Genomic DNA, 18,015 nt, shown 5'->3' with positions numbered 1-18,015 from the left:
CACCTCTGGTCCTCATCCCTGGCCTCGATGATTGAGAAAGTTTGGCAGTTGGTCTTCTGCCCTCTAGGCTGGCACCCTCCAATCCATCCACCACCATGCTTAAGAGGGATGGCTCTAAAATATAAACCGACCATGGAAATTTTGCCTTAAAACCCCTTGATGACTTTTCTCTGCCAATAGAATAAAGCCGATATTCTTTCTCACGGCATCCCACACCCTTTCAGGCCCCCTTCTCCGCTGCTTCATCTGTCCCTTGACGGCGCCCACTCTCAGTTCAGGGGCTTTTCAGCTCTAACTCTCCCCTCATGTCCCTTGCCCTTCCATGATCCTATGTTCATATTTATGCTACACTTGACCTGACTTCTCTTTCTGCACTGCCCTTCCTGTCTCCATAAAATGCTACTCACCCATCAAGGTCTGTTGTCTTTGAAAATGTACCTAAAATTCGTACTCACGAAGACACACATACAGGCAACACGAATCTCTGTCTCTTCTACACTCTGCCTTTTGCTAGTGTGGCTCACAACCAATGGGACTGGCATTTGTTATGGGCACCTCTGTCTCTGCTAACAAAGATATGAGTTCCTGAGGATAAAGCGTTTTTTCGACTTCATCTTTGTGGTCCTGATGCCTAATCACTTTTGGATTACTGTAGGAGTTCCGTAGGGGTTTGGTTTCTGAGTCCTGTTGTAAACATTTGATGACTTGGTAGTGTTGTCTCCATCGTGATAGTTGGAACACTGAACCTACATTTGCGTTAGAAGAAATTGAGGCTCATTTCCAAATCTTGTACTGCTGCTGCTGCTAAGTCACTTCAGTCGTGTCCGACTCTGTGCGACCCCAGAGACGGCTGCCCACCAGGCTCCCCCATCCCTGGGATTTTCCAGGCAAGAACACTGGAGTGGGTTGCCATTTCTGTACTACTTCCTTAAGTGTTACTCCTTTCTGGTGTTGACTTTCAATTGATTTTTGGTCCTTTGAGCTAATTACTTTGTGGTCTATGTGTACAAACCAGCTCTGCTCTCAGTTGATCACTAGTTGTTTTGATGAAAAAAAAATCAGCTAGGATAGCTGTCTGGCTAATATAGCTGATGGATCAAACTGACTCATCAGCTCGAGCAAAGGGAGTTCATACCTTTGGGGGTGGAAATCCCACCTCAGTCTCTCTCAAAGGTCATTTGTGAAGGAAAGGTTGTGATCCCCTGGTCGTCCTTGACCAACAGTAAGACCCACTCACTTTTTCAGCACAGCGATCTCATTCTCCAGGCTGCTGTCCCGGAAGGCAGGTGACTTTTTGATGCACTTCAGGGCAAAGAGCTTCCCAGTTACCCTTTGCTTCACCAGGAAAACTTCTGAGAACGCTCCTCTGAGTAGAAAACACCAAGAGATAAACATTAGTACTGGCAGGCGAGGGAACCCTGCTGGAGACAAAAGCAAAGGGCAGATGAAAGAAGGTGCGGCTGGTAATTTGCTTCATTGTCATCATGGGCACCATGGCAGATCCTATCTGACATGCCATTGTATTCTTTGACTCAGGGGCTAGAGGGCTGGTTGCTCTGGCCTAGTCCCACGATTTGGAAATGATTCTCAGAAACTCTGCTTTAGGTCTGCAGATTTCTCCTCTTGGCAAACCCTTTAAGGAGAGGCTACTGCTGATCTTAGAGAGGCAGCGTATGGCAAATTCTGTAAAGAAGTGCCCAACTATACGCTTACAACCCCAGCTGCTGTAGCTTCGTGGTTCCCCAGTTAGGGCAGCCTTCAGGAGCTCCTTAGTAAAGGACTCACTAAGCTGCTTTCAAAGCACAGAGCTCAAGTAATTTACACCAGAAACATCAATGGTGGAGACACTCTAGCTGCTGGTGAAGATGCGTGAACAAATGCTACAACTGTACATTCTGAGAAAACTTAATTTGAAAAAAAAAAAAAGAGAGCGAGAGAGGTCACTACAGAGTCAATTTACTTGTCTTCTCCCAACATGGTGTGGGCTTCCTTGATAGGAATAATTACTCCTGAATATTCATTGGAAAGACTGATGCCCAAGCTGAAAGTCCAATACTTTGGCCACCTAATGTGAAGAACTGATTCATTTGAAAAGACCCTGACGCTGGGAAAGATTGAGGGCAGGAGGAGAAGGGGACAACAGAGGATGAGAGGTATCACCGACTCAATGGACATGAGTTTGGGTAAACTCCAGGAGTTGGTGATGGACAGGGAGGCCCGGCGTGCTGCAGTCCATGGGGTCGCAAAGAGTTGGACACAATTGAACGACTGAACTGAACTGAACTGAAAGAATCTGCCTGCAATGTAGGAGACTCCGGTTCCATTCCTGGGTCAGGAAGGTCCGCTGGAGAAGGGATAGGCTACCCACTCCAGTGTTCTTGGGCTTCCCTTGTGGCTCAACAGGTAGAGAAATTCACCTGCAGTGTGGGAGACCTGGGTTCACTCCCTGGGTTGGGAAGATTGCCTGGAGAAGGAAAAGGCTACCTACTCCAGTATTCTGGCCTGGGGAATTCCATGGACTGTATAGTCCACTGGGTCGAAAAGAGTCAGACACGACTGAGCGACTTTCACTTTCAGCATGGTGTTGTCCCTGCTTGGCAGTTAGAAGTAGCACTGAGAGATGGGGCTCTAACCTGAGAGAGAAAAGACTCCTCTGTTAGTTTTAGAGGCTGATGACTACTGTGATCCAACCATCAGCGGCAAGGGGGCTGAGCATCTGCTTGCTCAGTAGTATCTGTGAGAATGAAAAACAGAGCCCAGCTGCTCTGGGCAGGCTGTCTGAAGATGGAGAAGTTGGAACCCAGTGAGAACACAGGGTAGGATTCCAAACTGCAGGCTTCTTGGTTTAAGGGCTGTGTCGGGGGCGCTGGTCCTCTAAAGACGAGGCTATAACAACATTTAGTGAACAGTGGATGCTGGGGCCTGATGTTAGAACCTCAGATTTTGGGTAACAAGTCATATACCCAGTTTCTCCATCCAAAAAATGAGAATGTCAATAGTATCTGATTCATAGGGACATTGAGGAGAGTATGTGAGTTAGCAGGTGTAAAGTGCATGAAAGTGTACCTGCCATCTAGTTAACCACACGTGTAAAATACTATTACCCTTATAAGTACTATTTTAGGGAGAACACAGGTTAGTAACGAGACGAGACAGAGTTGGGGGGGAAATAGCGGAGCCATCCTCTCCCTGCCATCTGGGGGTTCTAGCATGGAGGCTAGTGGCAGTCCAGCTTCCGGAAGGACATCCAGAATCTGCATTAGAAAGCGCTTGCTGTTTCCGGTGTCTGTTTCCTGCTTCCCCCAGCTGCACTTGGAACCGAGTTAATTAGAGCCTTCAGAGCTTGCTCTATTCATTCATTCACCCATCCCTCTAATCAAGATTTATTGAGCACCTACTGAGTCTTAGACACTAGAGATAAAAAGGAAAGTTTTTATTCTGCTCTTAAGCAGCCTGTAAATTAGTGAAGAGCCCAGACAAACGAGCAATTAGCATTCACTTTGAAAAATGCTGTTAGGCTTTCCATGATCGCTGGTTGAGCTGACAGAACCTCTCTGTGTCAGGCCCTGGGATTAGTACTGGTCTGGCTTAGAGTCTAGTGTCAGAAATAAGACACAGACAGATCCACAGGAAGTGCTATGACCCACAGGAAACAGACACTTAAGAGAGGGCCTTGGCTGTGCTTGGGAGGGTGGGTCACACACTGCACAACCCCAGCAGAGGCCGTCACCTCAGAGCCACTGTATCTTTTCATACAATAATTACGATAACATTTTTACTCTGGACCACGAGCTAGAGAAAAGGGCCTTTTTCCCCCTAATGTGTACAAAGTGACCTCTTGGGTCGGCTGAGAATCACATCATTCGTGGCCCTCTGACTTAAGAACATGCTGAGCTCAGTTTTAAGGGATCAGTGAGGGTTAGCCCAGGGAAAAAAAAAGTTGGAAGTGATGTTTCAGGTGGGGGTGAGGAAGAAGCAGGATTAAAAAGCCTGGAAGTGCAGAACAGCAGGGAGGGGTGGGGCCGCTGGAGGGTGGTCCAGCCCCTTTGTTATGGATGAGGCAGAGAACGAGGGGAGATGGATGTGGAGGGACACCGGGTCTTATGCCTGGCTCTGGGTGGAAAATGCTCATGTGTTTGTGTGATGGACGGATGGAGGGAGGGAGGTTGGATGGGTGAACGGATAGGAAATTTGGACTGGGATTATCACTGTGTTCCACTCATCTGAAGACCTTGCTTTCCTTATAAAGGAGAGTTGAACCACACGGCCTTAAAGATTCCTCCCACCTGTGATGTTCTCAGGTTTGCCTTCGGATTTCTCCTTTTGCCTGTATCTTTGGAACCGCACGAGGATGGTTCCCTGATTTCAAAGCTGACACCCCCTCTGAGTCCACTTGGAAAAAGAGATCCAACTAAGAGCTTCCTGGGGGATCTGTCCTGCAGTGAGTGGCATCTCCTAGGGTTGTGCAATGTTGTGGTAATTACTGCTCTTCTGCTCAGGCTGCTTTATGCATGGTGTGTGTGTTTATGTGTGTGTGTGGAGCAGGGGCAGAGGAGAGGGATTAGAGGACTTAATTGTGCCGTCTGCCAGACTGGGGAGCAGAGAGCTAGTTTTGAGTGGCCAAGGTTGCATGGGTCAGAAGGCAAGACGGCTGAACTTCAGTGCTAAGAGCACTTGCCGTGATAGAACTTGATTTGCGTTTCCTGCTCTGAACAGCTTTCTGTTCTTGCTGGGAGCAGGGGTGCTAGAAGAGGAAGGGAGGAACCAAGAAGAAAAATCTCCTCCTGGGCCTTGAAAAAAGGAGGCCTGGCGCTCGAAGACATACCCTCTGTAATGGACGAGTTTTGCCAAGTGTCCCTACAGCTGCCCAGGGCCCTGGAATTGTGGGTGATGTCTGGACAGATTTCACAAAAGTCTATTTTCCCCTGATGGGTGGTTCCAGGGGAGCTGAGGACTAGGGGGACGGCGCCTTCATTGTGAGATCCTGGCGCTTCCTGAACAGGGCAAGTCGGCGCTGCCTCTCTGCCGAGATCACCCGACCTGGGTAATGCCACGGGGTCTGCAGCCTGGGCTGCCTGTCCCCATCCTGAGCGCCGCAGGGGTGTCTTCTCCCGAGCTTCTGTTCGCCTTAGCTGCTGCAACAGCTGTGACTTGCCCCGTCTTGTCTGTCTGCTCCCCTCATATTAGTGCTGGGCTGGGTACGTGAGAGCCACCAACAACACAAAATATAGATGGCTGGCCGCCGGGTCCTAGCCCCTTTAAATTCCAGTTTAGTATCCTGAGACCAGGAAGCTGTATTTTTCAAAAATTCCCTAGACTGAAATGAAACTAGGAAATGATTCCTTTTCTTGACTGTGACAGTGGCACTGTGGATATAGGAGAAAATGCCTTCGTTCTCAGGTGGCGCAGACAGAGGATCCAGAGACGATGTGTCATGATGTATGCGACTTGTTTACAAATTGTGCGGTGAAGTGTGTGTGTGTGTAAAGCAAATACAGTGAAATGTTAACAATTGGATTTAGGTGATAGGTACAGCAGAGTTCATTGTACTATTATTTCCCTTTTACTTAACATTTTCATAGTTAAACGTTAGAGGCATAATAAGCTCCCCACGTGGCTCCCCTATCCCCTGGGGTTTAGAAGCTGCTTGGCAGACTTCACTGAGCTCCTTGAGGGTGGCACACCTCTGTCTCCGAATGTCCTGTAGCACAAGTCTGAGTAGACGGTGAATACACTCTTGTCAACCTGGGCTTCTTTTTCCCTCTTTCTCTGGATTTTCGGGATGCTTAGCAAAGCATTTTTGATTCACTCGTAAGTTGTCCTTTTTTCCTGCCCAAATGCCCCTGCTAACCACCCCTGTCTTGGCAAAGGCCCTTCATGGACAGCGGATGCTCTAAGGCCCAGGGTGGCCACTGAGACCCTCCTGTGTGCTGAGTGCCACGCCTGCCTGGGATGGGAGGGCCCAGAGGCCTCCTCTCAGGGTCGAGCTGGCTCCTCTCTGGTTTCAGAGACTGTGTGGGCAGCATCACTGCCTAAGGTCACTGCCTCCTAGCCAGGAGGAGGGAGCTAAACTTAGCCAGAGTTGGCTCAAAGGAAAGCTGGCTTGCGTGGACAGCCCACGAAGGGCCCCTCGCATCCCCAGCCCAATTAGCCTAGACTAATTAGCTGACCAGCAGGGGTTTGGAGGCCTCGAGAGCCGGTGGCCCGGAGCCGCTGCCAGCCTGCGTCAGAGGCCGCGGCCTCCTGGAGGCAAGGCAGGACTAAGTGGAGAGTCAGCCCCAGGCAGGCTGTCTCTGCTCCACCAGGCGTGCAAGCGCTGTCCAGGGGCAGGCACAGACACCCCAGAGGCGGGCAGGAGCTTGGCTATAACTCGACTTTATTTTTCCAACATGGTGCTTCAGTATGGAGCCAAGAAGATGGTGGTGGTGGTGGCCGTGCACGTGTGCTCAGTCATGTCTGACTCTTTTCGACTCCATGGACTGCAGCCCGCCAGGCTCCTCTGTCCATGGGTTTCTCCAGGCAAGAATCCTGGAGTGGGTTGCCGTGCCCTCCTCCAGGGGATCTTCCCAATCCAGTCATCGAACCCAGCAGACAGATTCTTTACTGTCTGAGCCACCAGGAAAGTCCAAGAATACTGGAGTGGGTGGCCTATCCCTTCTCCAGGGGAATCTTCCTGACCCAGGAATCGAACTGGGATCTCGTTCATTGCATGCTGATTCTTTACCAGCCGAGCTACCAGGGAAGCCCTAGAGGATGGTGATGGTGGGAGGCAATTCAGGTGTGTGTAACCCATTGGCTTCATAGCCTCAGAAGCACCACCTTCTGTAGACAGCAGACAGTGGGTTTGACCTGTTCACTGTGAGGGGAGTGGAATGAGGAAGCCAGGTGAGGAGGCCCAGGAAGGTTCAGGTCACTGGATCCCTGGAAGTGCTCCAGAACTCCTCTTCCCTGCAACCAGGGCAGGACTCACAAGTTGTTATGGATCTGGAAGCAGGGCGGGGTCTTGGGTGGGGGGTGGGAGAAGGCAGAACCTTGGGGAAAGGGCTGAATTGACCTCTGTATCGCCCCAGGGCACCTTTCCCTGAACCTCCCCTCGAAGCCCCTACTCTGCTCCTGCAACCTGTTGAGATGGTGTATCATCTGCTGCTGGCCCAGGACGGCTGTCTCCAACCCGCCCCCAACCAGCAGGCAGCCCCGCGCCCCAGCCTCGGCCCCTGGACTCACGATCCCAGCACTTCCATGAAGATGAAAGTTTTCCGGATGTTGGTGGTCTGTTTCTTCCAGGAACTGCAGTCATCCTCTTCCTTTCGACCCATCGCCTCCAGAGTTGAAGCTTCTGGGGATGCTTGGTTTGAGGAAGGGAAGAAAGGATCTGATCAGGTAATTTCTCCAATAGGATGAGAACAAGTTGTAAAAAGGATCTATAATACTCACATCCTTCATGTAACAACTAGGAGTAAGGACGGGGAGCAAAATCCGGATAACTGCAAAAATAGGTTACATTACCATGACGAATTTTATTGACAGGCCACTACATGCCTATTGAGTGTGTCCCATGCTCACAGGGCTTAGACTCTCATAATGGAAACTCCCCCTTGTGCAAATGAATTTAAGGACAATAACACATTTACAAATAGATTAACATTGGACTATCCACCTTGAAGGGATCTGAACTGTTTATGATACCGCTAGAGCTTCCCTGGTGGCTCAGACAGTAAAGAATCTGCCTGCAACGGTGGAGACCCGGGTTTGATCCCTAGGTGGGGAAGATCCCCTGGAGAAGGAAATGACAACCCCAAGTTTTTTTTTTTTTATTGATTCAGACTACCGAGTCAGCCGGACTTCTATTATCACAGCTTGGCTGCCTCCTCCAATCATTACTATTCTTAACTTCTCTCCTACTATTCTGAGTTAAATGAATGAATAGTAGATGAATGAGCATCGTTTTTCCTCTGCAACTCCCACAACATTTAGCACGGTGCTGTAAAAATAGTTCCTCATTAAAATCTGAATTGAAATGTGCCCTGAGTTTATATTAGGCTTCTCTCAGTACTAAATAGTGTATTTATTCAACGGTCAACACCTACGATGTGCCAGGGGCTGTATGTACCCTATCTGACTCCCCCTAGATAGTACCTTTGGGAAACCCTCTTCATCCGTCAATGTGTGTTTGTTTTCCTGACTGACGTAATGAGAACTGGAGAACCAGAAAAGTGGTCTTATATCCTAGTGTGGTACATAGAGCAGATCTCAAGTCTTTTATAAGGATGATTCAGGATGTATCTGAAGATCAGATCATGTAGCCAAGATTATAGGGCTAATGGTTTGCATTCTAGATTTCTTATTCAAGATTAGGAACAGAAGCTATGGATCTCCTACTATATTATACTGCATTCTAGCCTCTTGACACTTAGTTCTATGGTCTTCAGTCTTACTTAGTGTTTTTCAATGCATTTCTAGACAAATGGGTTCCTGTTACATTTCACTGTTAGGTAACATTGCTTATGGTACTCAGTGTATAACCCAGTGGTCAGATGAAGGACACTGGCTTTAAAGTGCCAGAAGACTGGAGAAGTCAGGAACCAAGCAAGTGAGCTAGTATGTACACAGTGATAAAGCCTGGATAAACCAAGAAAGAACAGAACCTGAGCTTGTTACAGAAACAATCAGGTCTCCCTGGTCTTCTTTAGGTGAAGGTCAAAGAGGACTCATGTCATAAAGTAGCTTCTAGGTTCTTCTCTGCCTTTAAGTCATACCTGGGGGGCTTAAGACCCTGGAAATAAGAAGAATGTGACCGAGCGTGGTTCTTGCTAGGAGGAAGAGGCGTGGAAAGACTGACAATTCTGGCCCAAGTGGATCCTGAGAAGGAGATGGGAAGACAGATGGTGTAGTTGGCAGAAGCACACATCTTGGTTTCTAACCCTCTTGGAGTAAGCACCCATCCAGGAACAGAGGAGATCAGGGACGTGGATGAGTGGGCTCCCCAGGACCCTGATGGTGGGAGACTGCAAGCCTAGGAGGAACTCTGACCGCAACCACATTGAACAGTCGCCTATGGGTGGCCAGGGGTGGGTGGGAAAGCAGGGTCACATGGACTGCAGGGACCCCAGAAGCTTCCCAGGGCCTGAGGGGGCTGCAGCTGGCTTGGACAAGCTCATGGTGTCTAACATGCTCCATGCTCAGTGGCCTCATGTTGTCAGCATGGAATCAGCCACCATGGGAATACTTACACAATGGAAACAGGCAAATGTTACCATCGGGACCTCTCTTCCACTCCTTCTCTTAGCCCCCAAGAGCCAGACGGTAAACATCTACCAGCTTACCTCTGCCCATGGCCCTGGAGAGGGGATATATAACTACCAGGGTGCCTGTCAACCAGAGTCCAGAAGAAGAGACAGCTACAATCAGGGCTTCTCAGATGGAAGCAAATGTCTGGGGTCAGGGCTTTAGTGGAAGGTGTCAGCATGACACCCTAGGGGCCAGATGGAGCCCGGTGCACTGCAGAGGCCCCTGGGCAGCCTCTGGCAAGATCCCTGAGAGCCGTGATGCGAGGCCCCTGATAAGTCTGGGTCCCCCTTCTCCCTGCCACTAGCAGGCTAAGTAAGTACCTTAAACACAGAAGGCCACCTTGAAATAGAACAGGGGGAGGAAAGGTCGTCGCAAGGCTGTGTGTTTTCTTCAAAGACACTGGATCAGCCAAATGAGACTCTTTATTAACCATGAGGTCATATGTTTACGGACAAGGTTATAATGGACAAGGTCAAATGTAAAGTTTCCCTTTTTGCTGTCTGGTAAGGCTGGAGTCCATGGGGAAGCTTTCATAGGAAATAAAGAAGCTATATTCCCTTTGTACATTTCAGTCTAGTGTGTAAATGTGCAACCTGGCTATATAATGCATGCCAAGTCACTTCAGTCGTGTCTGACTGTGTGCAACCCTAAGGGCTGTAGCCCATCTGGCTCCTCTGTCTGTGGGATTCTCCAGGCAAGAATGCTGGAGTGGGTTACCATGCCCTTCTCCACCCAGGGACTGAACCCACGTCTCTTGTGTTGCCTACACCTACCTCGGCAGGCGGGTTCTTTACCACTAGCGCCACCTGGGAAGCCCCATAGAGGCTCTTATTATGAAAGACACATGTGGGCAATGATAAGCATTCTTTAGCATTGGGTCCAACCAGATGTAGGCCCAGTGTACTCCTCCTTCATATCTCTAGGCCCATTGGTTGATTTATTCCTTTTGGCAGGATGGCAGCCAAGAGGGACCACAGCAGCTGAGGGTCCAGGCACTGGCCAGCAGAGGACCCACCAGCAATGTGATGGGCTGATCTCGAACTTTGAGAGCACAGTCGCCAAGGTGGAGACAAATGAACGCTGACTGGCAGAGACTGCTTTGGGGAAGATGAGATATTAGAATAGAGGGCTATCTTTAGCCAGGTACTATTCTGCAGATTCTTAGCCCCAAATCTAGCAGCTTCCACTTATCACAGTTATTGGCAGCTGGACTTGGACCAAATGCATCTTACTGTCTAGACACACAACAGCTGAGAAGTCTTGAAGGCTGTAGGGGTTGAGGGTCAAGGCTTGAATCTTACAAGGAGCCAATCAACGGTATTAGTTTGTGCGACTCCCTCTGTGTCTCCCCCTCCATAGAACAACAGGCCTTCAGACGCCCCTTTTCCAAGTAAGGAGCCAACCCAGAGCCTTCTTTCCAGTGCACGTCCATCCATCCGCGGGGCGCACGTCACTACCCTTTCTGGAGCCCCTTGGATTGATGGTCTCACTCTCCAGGAGGCATCACCGCCTCATTAGCAGCTCTGTACTCACTGTTCCTTCTTTCCCATTGCTCTTAAATAGCTTAAAAACACAGTATTCTTAGCCTAAGCTCAGCTATAAGAAAACATCTTTCCCGCCCACCCCTACTCCCATACACTCCATCCAAACGATTCAGTTCCATCTTCCAAGCCACGTGGAAAGCTCAGGGCCCCCGTCTGAAACCCCACTGAAGTCCCACTTCATTCCCTCCTTGATCATGGAGAAACCTCAGGACCTCGCTGCCCCTGTGCACTGGGGGCCTGACTGGACACTGAGCTGGGGCAGGGCGGGGGCAGCCTGCTATTGCTGCCTCTTGCTTCTTTGCCTGGAAATCCTCCCCCTCCTCTCTCGACTTCTGTAATTGAGGCCCTTTCAGTGGAGGAAAAAAAAAACCAAATTCTGAGGAGGTTGAAACTTCAATACTGTTTTCACTTGGTTCTAAAGTGATTCCTGCAGGACAATGCCTGGCTTTTAGTTCCTGCTCTGTGGTGTGGTCTTCCACAAGACTGATGGCCTTCCTGATCTCTTGGGAGAAAATTTCATAGCTTGGGGGAGTGGGGGAGCAAGGCGGGAAGACCACGGATGGAAAAGTTCTTCCTAAAGGCTGCACAACCTTCTGGTGGGCTCTGCCCCGGATCGTGACCCTTTCTGAGCTTCTGGGAATGGGCTGGTGGCATCCAGCATGGCTACTTGTGAGATTCTGGTGAGAGATCCTCAGGCTGTGAGCCTGGGAGGCAGGCATGCTTCACATACTTCTTCCATGGAACATTGCTGTCCTTCTCTCCTTCCCAGGCTCCATCTGGTCACCGGGGGCGGTGGCGGGGGGCAGTATTAGCCCCAGACAGAACTCGAAGGCGGAGGAAGCTTATTCTCACCATTGTCGTCACCATATCCCATAGGGATCCAGTCACCTCCTGACCCCACCCTGCCCTGGGCCCTCTCTCCCTGGACCCTCATTCCTGTCTGCCCTGATCTGCATGGCTTCCTTAGCTGAAGTTTTCTACTTTGAGTTATAGCCACTTAAGACTCTGCTCCGAGGTGCTTTAAAAAAAAAAAAAGAATCAGCAGGGCTAATTGCTTCAGAGTGTCACCCCACCTAATCGGATGTCCCAAAATCTCAGGGGCACCACGGTAGAATCCAGAGGCATTCAACGCAATCCAAATGTATATCTCCCAAACCAACAGTAGCTTTCTAAGCTGGACGTGAGTAAACTGGGGGAGATGGACACAGGGAAGGGGAGGATCTTTGAGCAGCAGGTCTGCCGCCTAAACCCACGGATGATGGCTCTCAACTCTGTCTTTGTGAAGCACTTTCTTCCCCAGGGTCTCACCTGAGGCCTCTGAGCAAGGATGTGTGTGTGCCTCTGGGGCATGCTGGGCAGGCCTCAGAGCCCTCCTGTGGGGCAGGTGTGGCTCTTTCACAGACCTCAGAGGGATCAGCCCACCTGAGACAGTCTCTGGGGTTTCCCACTCCTTGAGAGCATGACTCAGAAAGGGCAGTGGGTCTTAAGAGGGAGGTTATCAGTTGGCTCATCTTTCATAAGAATGTACTCTCTGTCTCCAGGCTGGGGCACACAGAACCAGAGGAATATATACATTGTTTGGCCATAAAGGGGCTAAAAGACCAAAGCTGGGACAGTTTCTGGCCCAGGCCCCACAGTTTCCTGGACTAAATTGCACTTCTCATCATCCCCTGGACTGAGAAGTGCACTGGAAAGAGGTCAGGTTCCGGCTCCAGTCTTGGCGTGGCACCAGTGAGCTGTGCAGCCCTAGGCAGAGTTCTGTACATCTCTGGGCTTTCGCCTTTTCCTTAGTAGAAACAGGAAAATGAACTAGATTGGGGTTCCTTGACTTTTTTGTTTTAAGAATATTCGTCCCAGGAGACTCAGCAACCAAAGTGGATTTGCTATCCCGCCCCTTCTTGGAGAGTCAAGATCCATGTTAGCTTATTAAAGGCTCTGAGAGTTTTAAAGACACCTGCTTCATGTTCTGTAAGCTGGCATCTCCCAACTTTACTAGATTGTAATTGTAAATTCTTTCCTTATGCAACTCCTACGAGCATCCAGAAGATCTAGGCTTGCTCAGAGCCTGCTGGGGAAAATGGGGACTGGGCCAGCTCTGATGCTCTGCGATTGCATACTTGAGCAATATATGACATTTCCAGCAGCGTGCTGTCATCACTCACAGCCCTGCTCTCCTCTTGGTGCACGGGCACGTGGCCGGGCCTTGTGTGTGCTGTCAGAACCTATCTCCAACCATGGGCTGCAGCTCAAGTGGCTGGTCTGCTTGCCCGGGCCTGGGCCCTGGACCCGAAAGACCCCTGGACACTTCTTGATGGACAGACTCTCCCAGGAACACCAGCTGCCTCCCCAGCCTTCTCCCTAATCTGGCGCCTCCAAACCCATCTCTGCACGCCAGCTTCTATCCCCCCCCAGGTCACTGAGGAAGGTTGTTTTTCAATTGCCTCCTGCAGTTTACTTCACTCTCAAACCCACATTTAGGTTTAATCAAACCCTGCTGCACTGACAAGCCAGAATTCACAAGCTGCTTGAGGTTTATTGTGTGACTCTTGCAGAGGAAATAAAGAGGAAATAAGGGGTTTGGGTTGGTGGCTGAGGGGTCGACACATGAGTCACTGGAGAGAGCTGGGCGTGTTCCTTACTCTTCGTGTGTTCGGTTTCCTCCTCTGCTGGATGGGACTAATAATCCCTACTGTCTCCATTTCCCAGAATTCCTGTGGGTGTCCAATACATCAATGGGCACAAAAGCATGCTGCAGCCTCTCAAGCCGTGAGCCCACTTTACAGGCACGGGGATGAATCGCTGGGGGTAGGAGGAGAGGGGAAACAATTGAAATAGGGGTGAGCGCACAGCAGGAGACATGAGTCTGCTGTTTCCCCAGCGGATCTCAGCTCCCACGTGCCTCTCAACTGTGACCCCTTCTCACTGTGATTCTAAAGTGCTTGAGGACACATAACGCTTCATACATCATGGTCCTGAAATGCAAACCAACGATTTTATCTGCTGCTCTCCCAAAAAGGGATCTACTGGAGCACAGAGGGAACCCTGCCCGAGCTGGGTTTCTCCGTGGGCTGATCTCCATCGGGGCTTCTAGTTCTAAGCAGCGCTCAAGGGTCTCATTATTTTTTAATTAATTAATTACTTTTGATTGGCGGATAATTACTTTACAATATTGTGATGGTTTTTGCCGTACATAACCAACATGAATCAGTGACAGGTATACATGTGTGCCCCCCATCCTGGAGCCCCCGACCCACCTCCCTCCCCACCCCATCCCTCTGGGTTGTCCCAGAGCACTGGCTTTGGGTGGCCTGCTTCATGCACCAAACTTGCACTGGTCATCTATTTTGCATACGGTAATATACAAGTTTCAATGCTATTCTCTCACATCATCCCACCTAGGCTTAACTGTGTGTCTGCCACACTTTGCCTTTAAGACCCATTTCCACACGGGAGGTGGGGGAAGTGGGGGGTGGGAGGGGGGCGTCGTTGGTACCCAAGTGGGGCTCACTCTACTGCACCCCTGGGAGGGTGAGAGGAAGGATTGCCGGGAGTGGGAGCAGGAGGAAGGACCATCTTGAGCTCAGGATGGCATGGGTTACACCACTTGAGAAGCTCTGAGTTATGCCATGCTTCCCCTTCCCCACCTCCCTGCTCCGGGGCATTGACAATCATCCACAGCCTGTGCAGCGCCCCCACCCCACCCCCCCAACCCCATCGCTAGCTCGCTTTCACGCAGGCGGCTGCCCAGCCCCAGGCCCCTCGCCCTTGACCACTCGTTTGTAGAGCCGGCTCGAAGCCTGTTTGCAGACAGACGCCCTCCCTCATTCATGCTGCAGCTCATTCACTCTGCTGCCTCTGGCAGGCTGCGGCTGGGCCCCAAGGCTTATTTATTTCTGGCCGCGTGTCTGTGTGTGAATGGGGGACAGGGAGTCAGGGAGGCACTGTCCTCCTAGAGGGGGATTCATCTCAGTCGCCACCGCCAGGAATTGCACCCAGACCCTCAGGTTTTCGCTGCTGCAGACTGAATCCCTGGGTGGGTGATGCCTGTGCTGGGCGCTTTACCTGCATTATCTTGTTTAATGTCTCTCAAGGTAGGGATCGTTAACCCTGTTTTGTAGTGGAGGTACTGACAGGTGGAGATATTAAGAAAAATGACCTAAATCTAACACAGGAAGGGACAGAGCAGGGCACAAGCCCCAGCCCTTCAGACCCCCACAGCAGTCTCCCTGTCCAACCCCCACCCCTCCCCACATGGAACCTGTTGCCTCTTTCCTGGAGGTGGTTGTCCGAATTTCACTTACCTCCAACCTCATCCTCAGGGTGCTCTCCTATAATCCCACCACCAGACTGATTGCCCCTGGAACATGTGGCTGGCTCCCGTTATCTGGGAAGCCTGGATCTCTCAGCTTTCTCAAATTTACGCTGAGGCTGGACATCTATCTAATGCTTAAGTGACTCCTGGCTCCAGCTCAAACCTTTTCTCACTCTAACCTTGAGCTTCTTTCCCAAAGTTTTGCCCTCTCTTTCTAAAGAGTGCTCTTAATACACATACAAACACTCACACCCACACCACAGCTGTCTGTAGCGTAGTATCACGGAAAGGTCTCTGATTATATCAGAAGATCTGGGTGCAAATGCCGCTGTCATCAAATGGATACGACCATATCCAGCTTTGCCTGGTGGAGCCTCAGAGGAAATGCGATTGGCCCCACCAACCCTATGGGCTTGTCTTAAAGATGATTAATTAAAAGCACATTACTCACTGTCAAGTGTGGTCCCCATATCAGGTATTACTAAGCACTTTGTGCTATGGCCTGTGGGGTCTTGTCTTTGGTCCTAGATAAAGCTTCAGCCAAGTAGGACTGCCCGGGGTCGGACTGTCTCCAGCCTCTGATATGAGAAAGATGGTCTCCTTACCCAAGAGGGAACCCTCTTGACTCCCATGACCCTTCTCAGAGATTTTCCTCTTCATCGGTTGATCTGATTCCAGAACAAGCAGCTGGCCAGCCATGCAGTGCCGCCAGGGCAGCGGTGAGAGAGCCCCGACAACTGCCTCCGGGAGCTTCAGGGTTAATGTTCGTGCGTCAAAGTTACGTGGAGAGAAGGGGCCCCAGTGCGGATGGGGGTGGTGGTGGTGAGTCCAGACCTCCTGTGACCATCCTGACTTGAGAACTGAACTAGGGAAGTTGAAAGACGGAAGGGGAGACAGAGGCGCCCCCGGGGAAGGCGAGGGAGGAGCCGCGTGACTGACAGCGGTGCCTCCGCCGGGTTCTGCATCCTAACGCAGCCGGGACTGGCCAGGAGGGACTGAGGCTGGTCTGCCTTCCTTGGGTCTGTGGAGCCACAGGCTGTTTACTAACCTCCTTTCCCCACCTCCCCGCCCCCGCTCTCCTAATCCTCACAACAACCGAACAGGTAGGGAGGACCAGAACAGGGCATTTGACAGATGGGTCAGAGGTTAAGAGATGCAGGAAGAGCAGGAGGGAGGGAGGTGAGGATGCTGGTGGTCCTGACACCCTGCACACGGACGGCCCCTCCAGGCACAGAGCCGACAGGGCTGCCCCTGGAACGCAGGCGGGCATGGCAGGCGAGGCACATACGAATATTTTGCTCCCCTTTCTCTGCCCAGAAGGGCAGAAGGTTCCCACTCAAACCAGCCCTGAAGTTATGGCCAGATGTCTGCCCCCTCACCAGAGATTCCCTCCCAGACCTCCATTCAGACTTATCTTCCCAGGCAGCTACAACTTCCTTCTGACACCTCCAGAGTCAGGCAAGACAGGACCTGGGGCTGAAATAAACACCCAAGTTGTTTCCAAGAGTGGCTGTTGAAACCCACTCTCTTGGTGCCAGCAGCCTCCGGCTAAGCGAAGAAGGCTCCCCGGACCAAATAAAGAAGCAGGTTCATCTTACCCAGGGACTCCAAGAGAATGGTCCTCGTGGTCCTCCTACTCCAGCTCCTACAGGTCTGGGAGGCTTAGCCGGCTCCAGCTCTTCAACAATACACCGAATTAAAGGGGAGGAATGCAGAGATTTTCTTTCCCAGGACGGTAACCAAGCAGTCTTAAAGGGGAGGAAAAGGAGCTAGGGCGGCTTGCATGTCTCCTTCATTTCCTCTGCCTTTCCTTCCCTCTGAACAGATCCAGAAAAAATCCTTTTGCCCAGGGCCCCTTTTATGCTGTGTGTGTGATTGTGTTTGCGTTGACATGTGTGATGCAGAGAGGGGAGGAATCAAAGGCAAAACAAAATGACAAAGATTGCCATCGGCCTGAATGCGGTGGTAACAGAAAATCAGAGACTGCTTGCCTCAGTCTCCCTCTTAACCACTCTGTAGCTGGTATATGTTGTCTCAGATACCTTCCTGAGCAATAAGACACCTATATTGGCTGAAGGTAGAGACAGTAGAGCCCCCTGGGTCTTACAGAACGGGAGGAGAAGCACTTGGGTGTCCCGCAGGGGGACACAGTGCTGGACGGCTTCACCCGGTATTGGTGGTAGGTCCCCTGTTTTTAGAAGTAAAGCATTCCGATCCCTAAGTCTGCCATCCTCTTTTCAGTCCTAACCTGTTGGCCCCCAAGGAGACCATTCCCCTCCTTCCGGAAACTCTAGGCTCTTAAATTGTGCCTTTGCAGTTTTTATCACTTGGGTTTTTTGAATAAACACCACATTCCTATGGGTCAGCAATCAGGATTCTATTGAAAGCCATACAGAAAGGCGTCTCACCCCGTGCACTCCACACCCACCCCTTGCCCCTACCTTCCCTCTACAAGTGGTCGCTTTTACCAGTTTCTCCTGTGTCTCTCCAGCGTTTCATGCAGATACAAACAAAAGAATATATATATCCCCTGCCCCCCTTTCTTATGTAAAAGGGGACATCTATTTTCATCTCCACAACCTTAATTCCAGTCCCCCTTCTCTCTTGGGTACTGTTGTAATAACCTAGATTCTAATTGGTCCCTGGGTGAAGTAGTCCATTGGGATAGTTAAAAGAGGCTCTGGAGAAGGCTTCTAGGTTGGATGCCTGGGTTGTCTATTAACTGGGTGTGTGACCTTGGACAAGTGGCTTAACCTCTCTGTGCCTCAGTTTTCTCATCTGGTCAATGGGATGATCACTGAACTTGTCTCACGTGTTAGTTGAGTGGAGCAAGACAGAAGGCTGAGAATGATGACTGGCACTTGGTAGGTT

The 18,015-nt window shown here is 50.6% G+C and overlaps 1 protein-coding gene across 6 annotated transcripts in view; it reads right to left on the bottom strand.

Moving 5' to 3' along the window:
* CAMK1G (calcium/calmodulin dependent protein kinase IG) overlaps positions 1-16,963 on the bottom strand; it is a 30,953-nt gene extending 13,990 nt beyond the window's left edge. The window contains exons 1-4 of one of the 6 annotated variants that reach the window (XM_086342278.1): positions 16,743-16,802; positions 16,524-16,620; positions 7,225-7,345; positions 1,238-1,366 (exon numbers count right to left, since the gene is read on the bottom strand). In XM_086342278.1, coding sequence (XP_086198404.1) covers positions 1,238-1,366; positions 7,225-7,345; positions 16,524-16,548 — 275 coding nt within the window. In that variant the 5' untranslated portion in view covers positions 16,549-16,620; positions 16,743-16,802. Of the gene's footprint in view, positions 1-1,237; positions 1,367-7,224; positions 7,346-7,434; positions 7,485-15,749; positions 16,099-16,523; positions 16,621-16,742 lie in introns of those variants that run through there. The other 5 variants (XM_086342281.1, XM_086342280.1, XR_015142635.1 and 2 more) reach the window with 5 other exon arrangements.
* Positions 16,964-18,015: the final 1,052 nt, after the last annotated feature.

This window comes from Bos grunniens, chromosome 16 (assembly GCF_055505025.1).
Source record: "Bos grunniens cultivar Pamir isolate PY7600 chromosome 16, Bosgru_T2T1.0, whole genome shotgun sequence".
NCBI lineage: Eukaryota > Metazoa > Chordata > Mammalia > Artiodactyla > Bovidae > Bos > Bos grunniens.
Note: the sequence above shows the minus strand (reverse complement) of the source record. Positions and strands in the feature narration are given on the sequence as shown.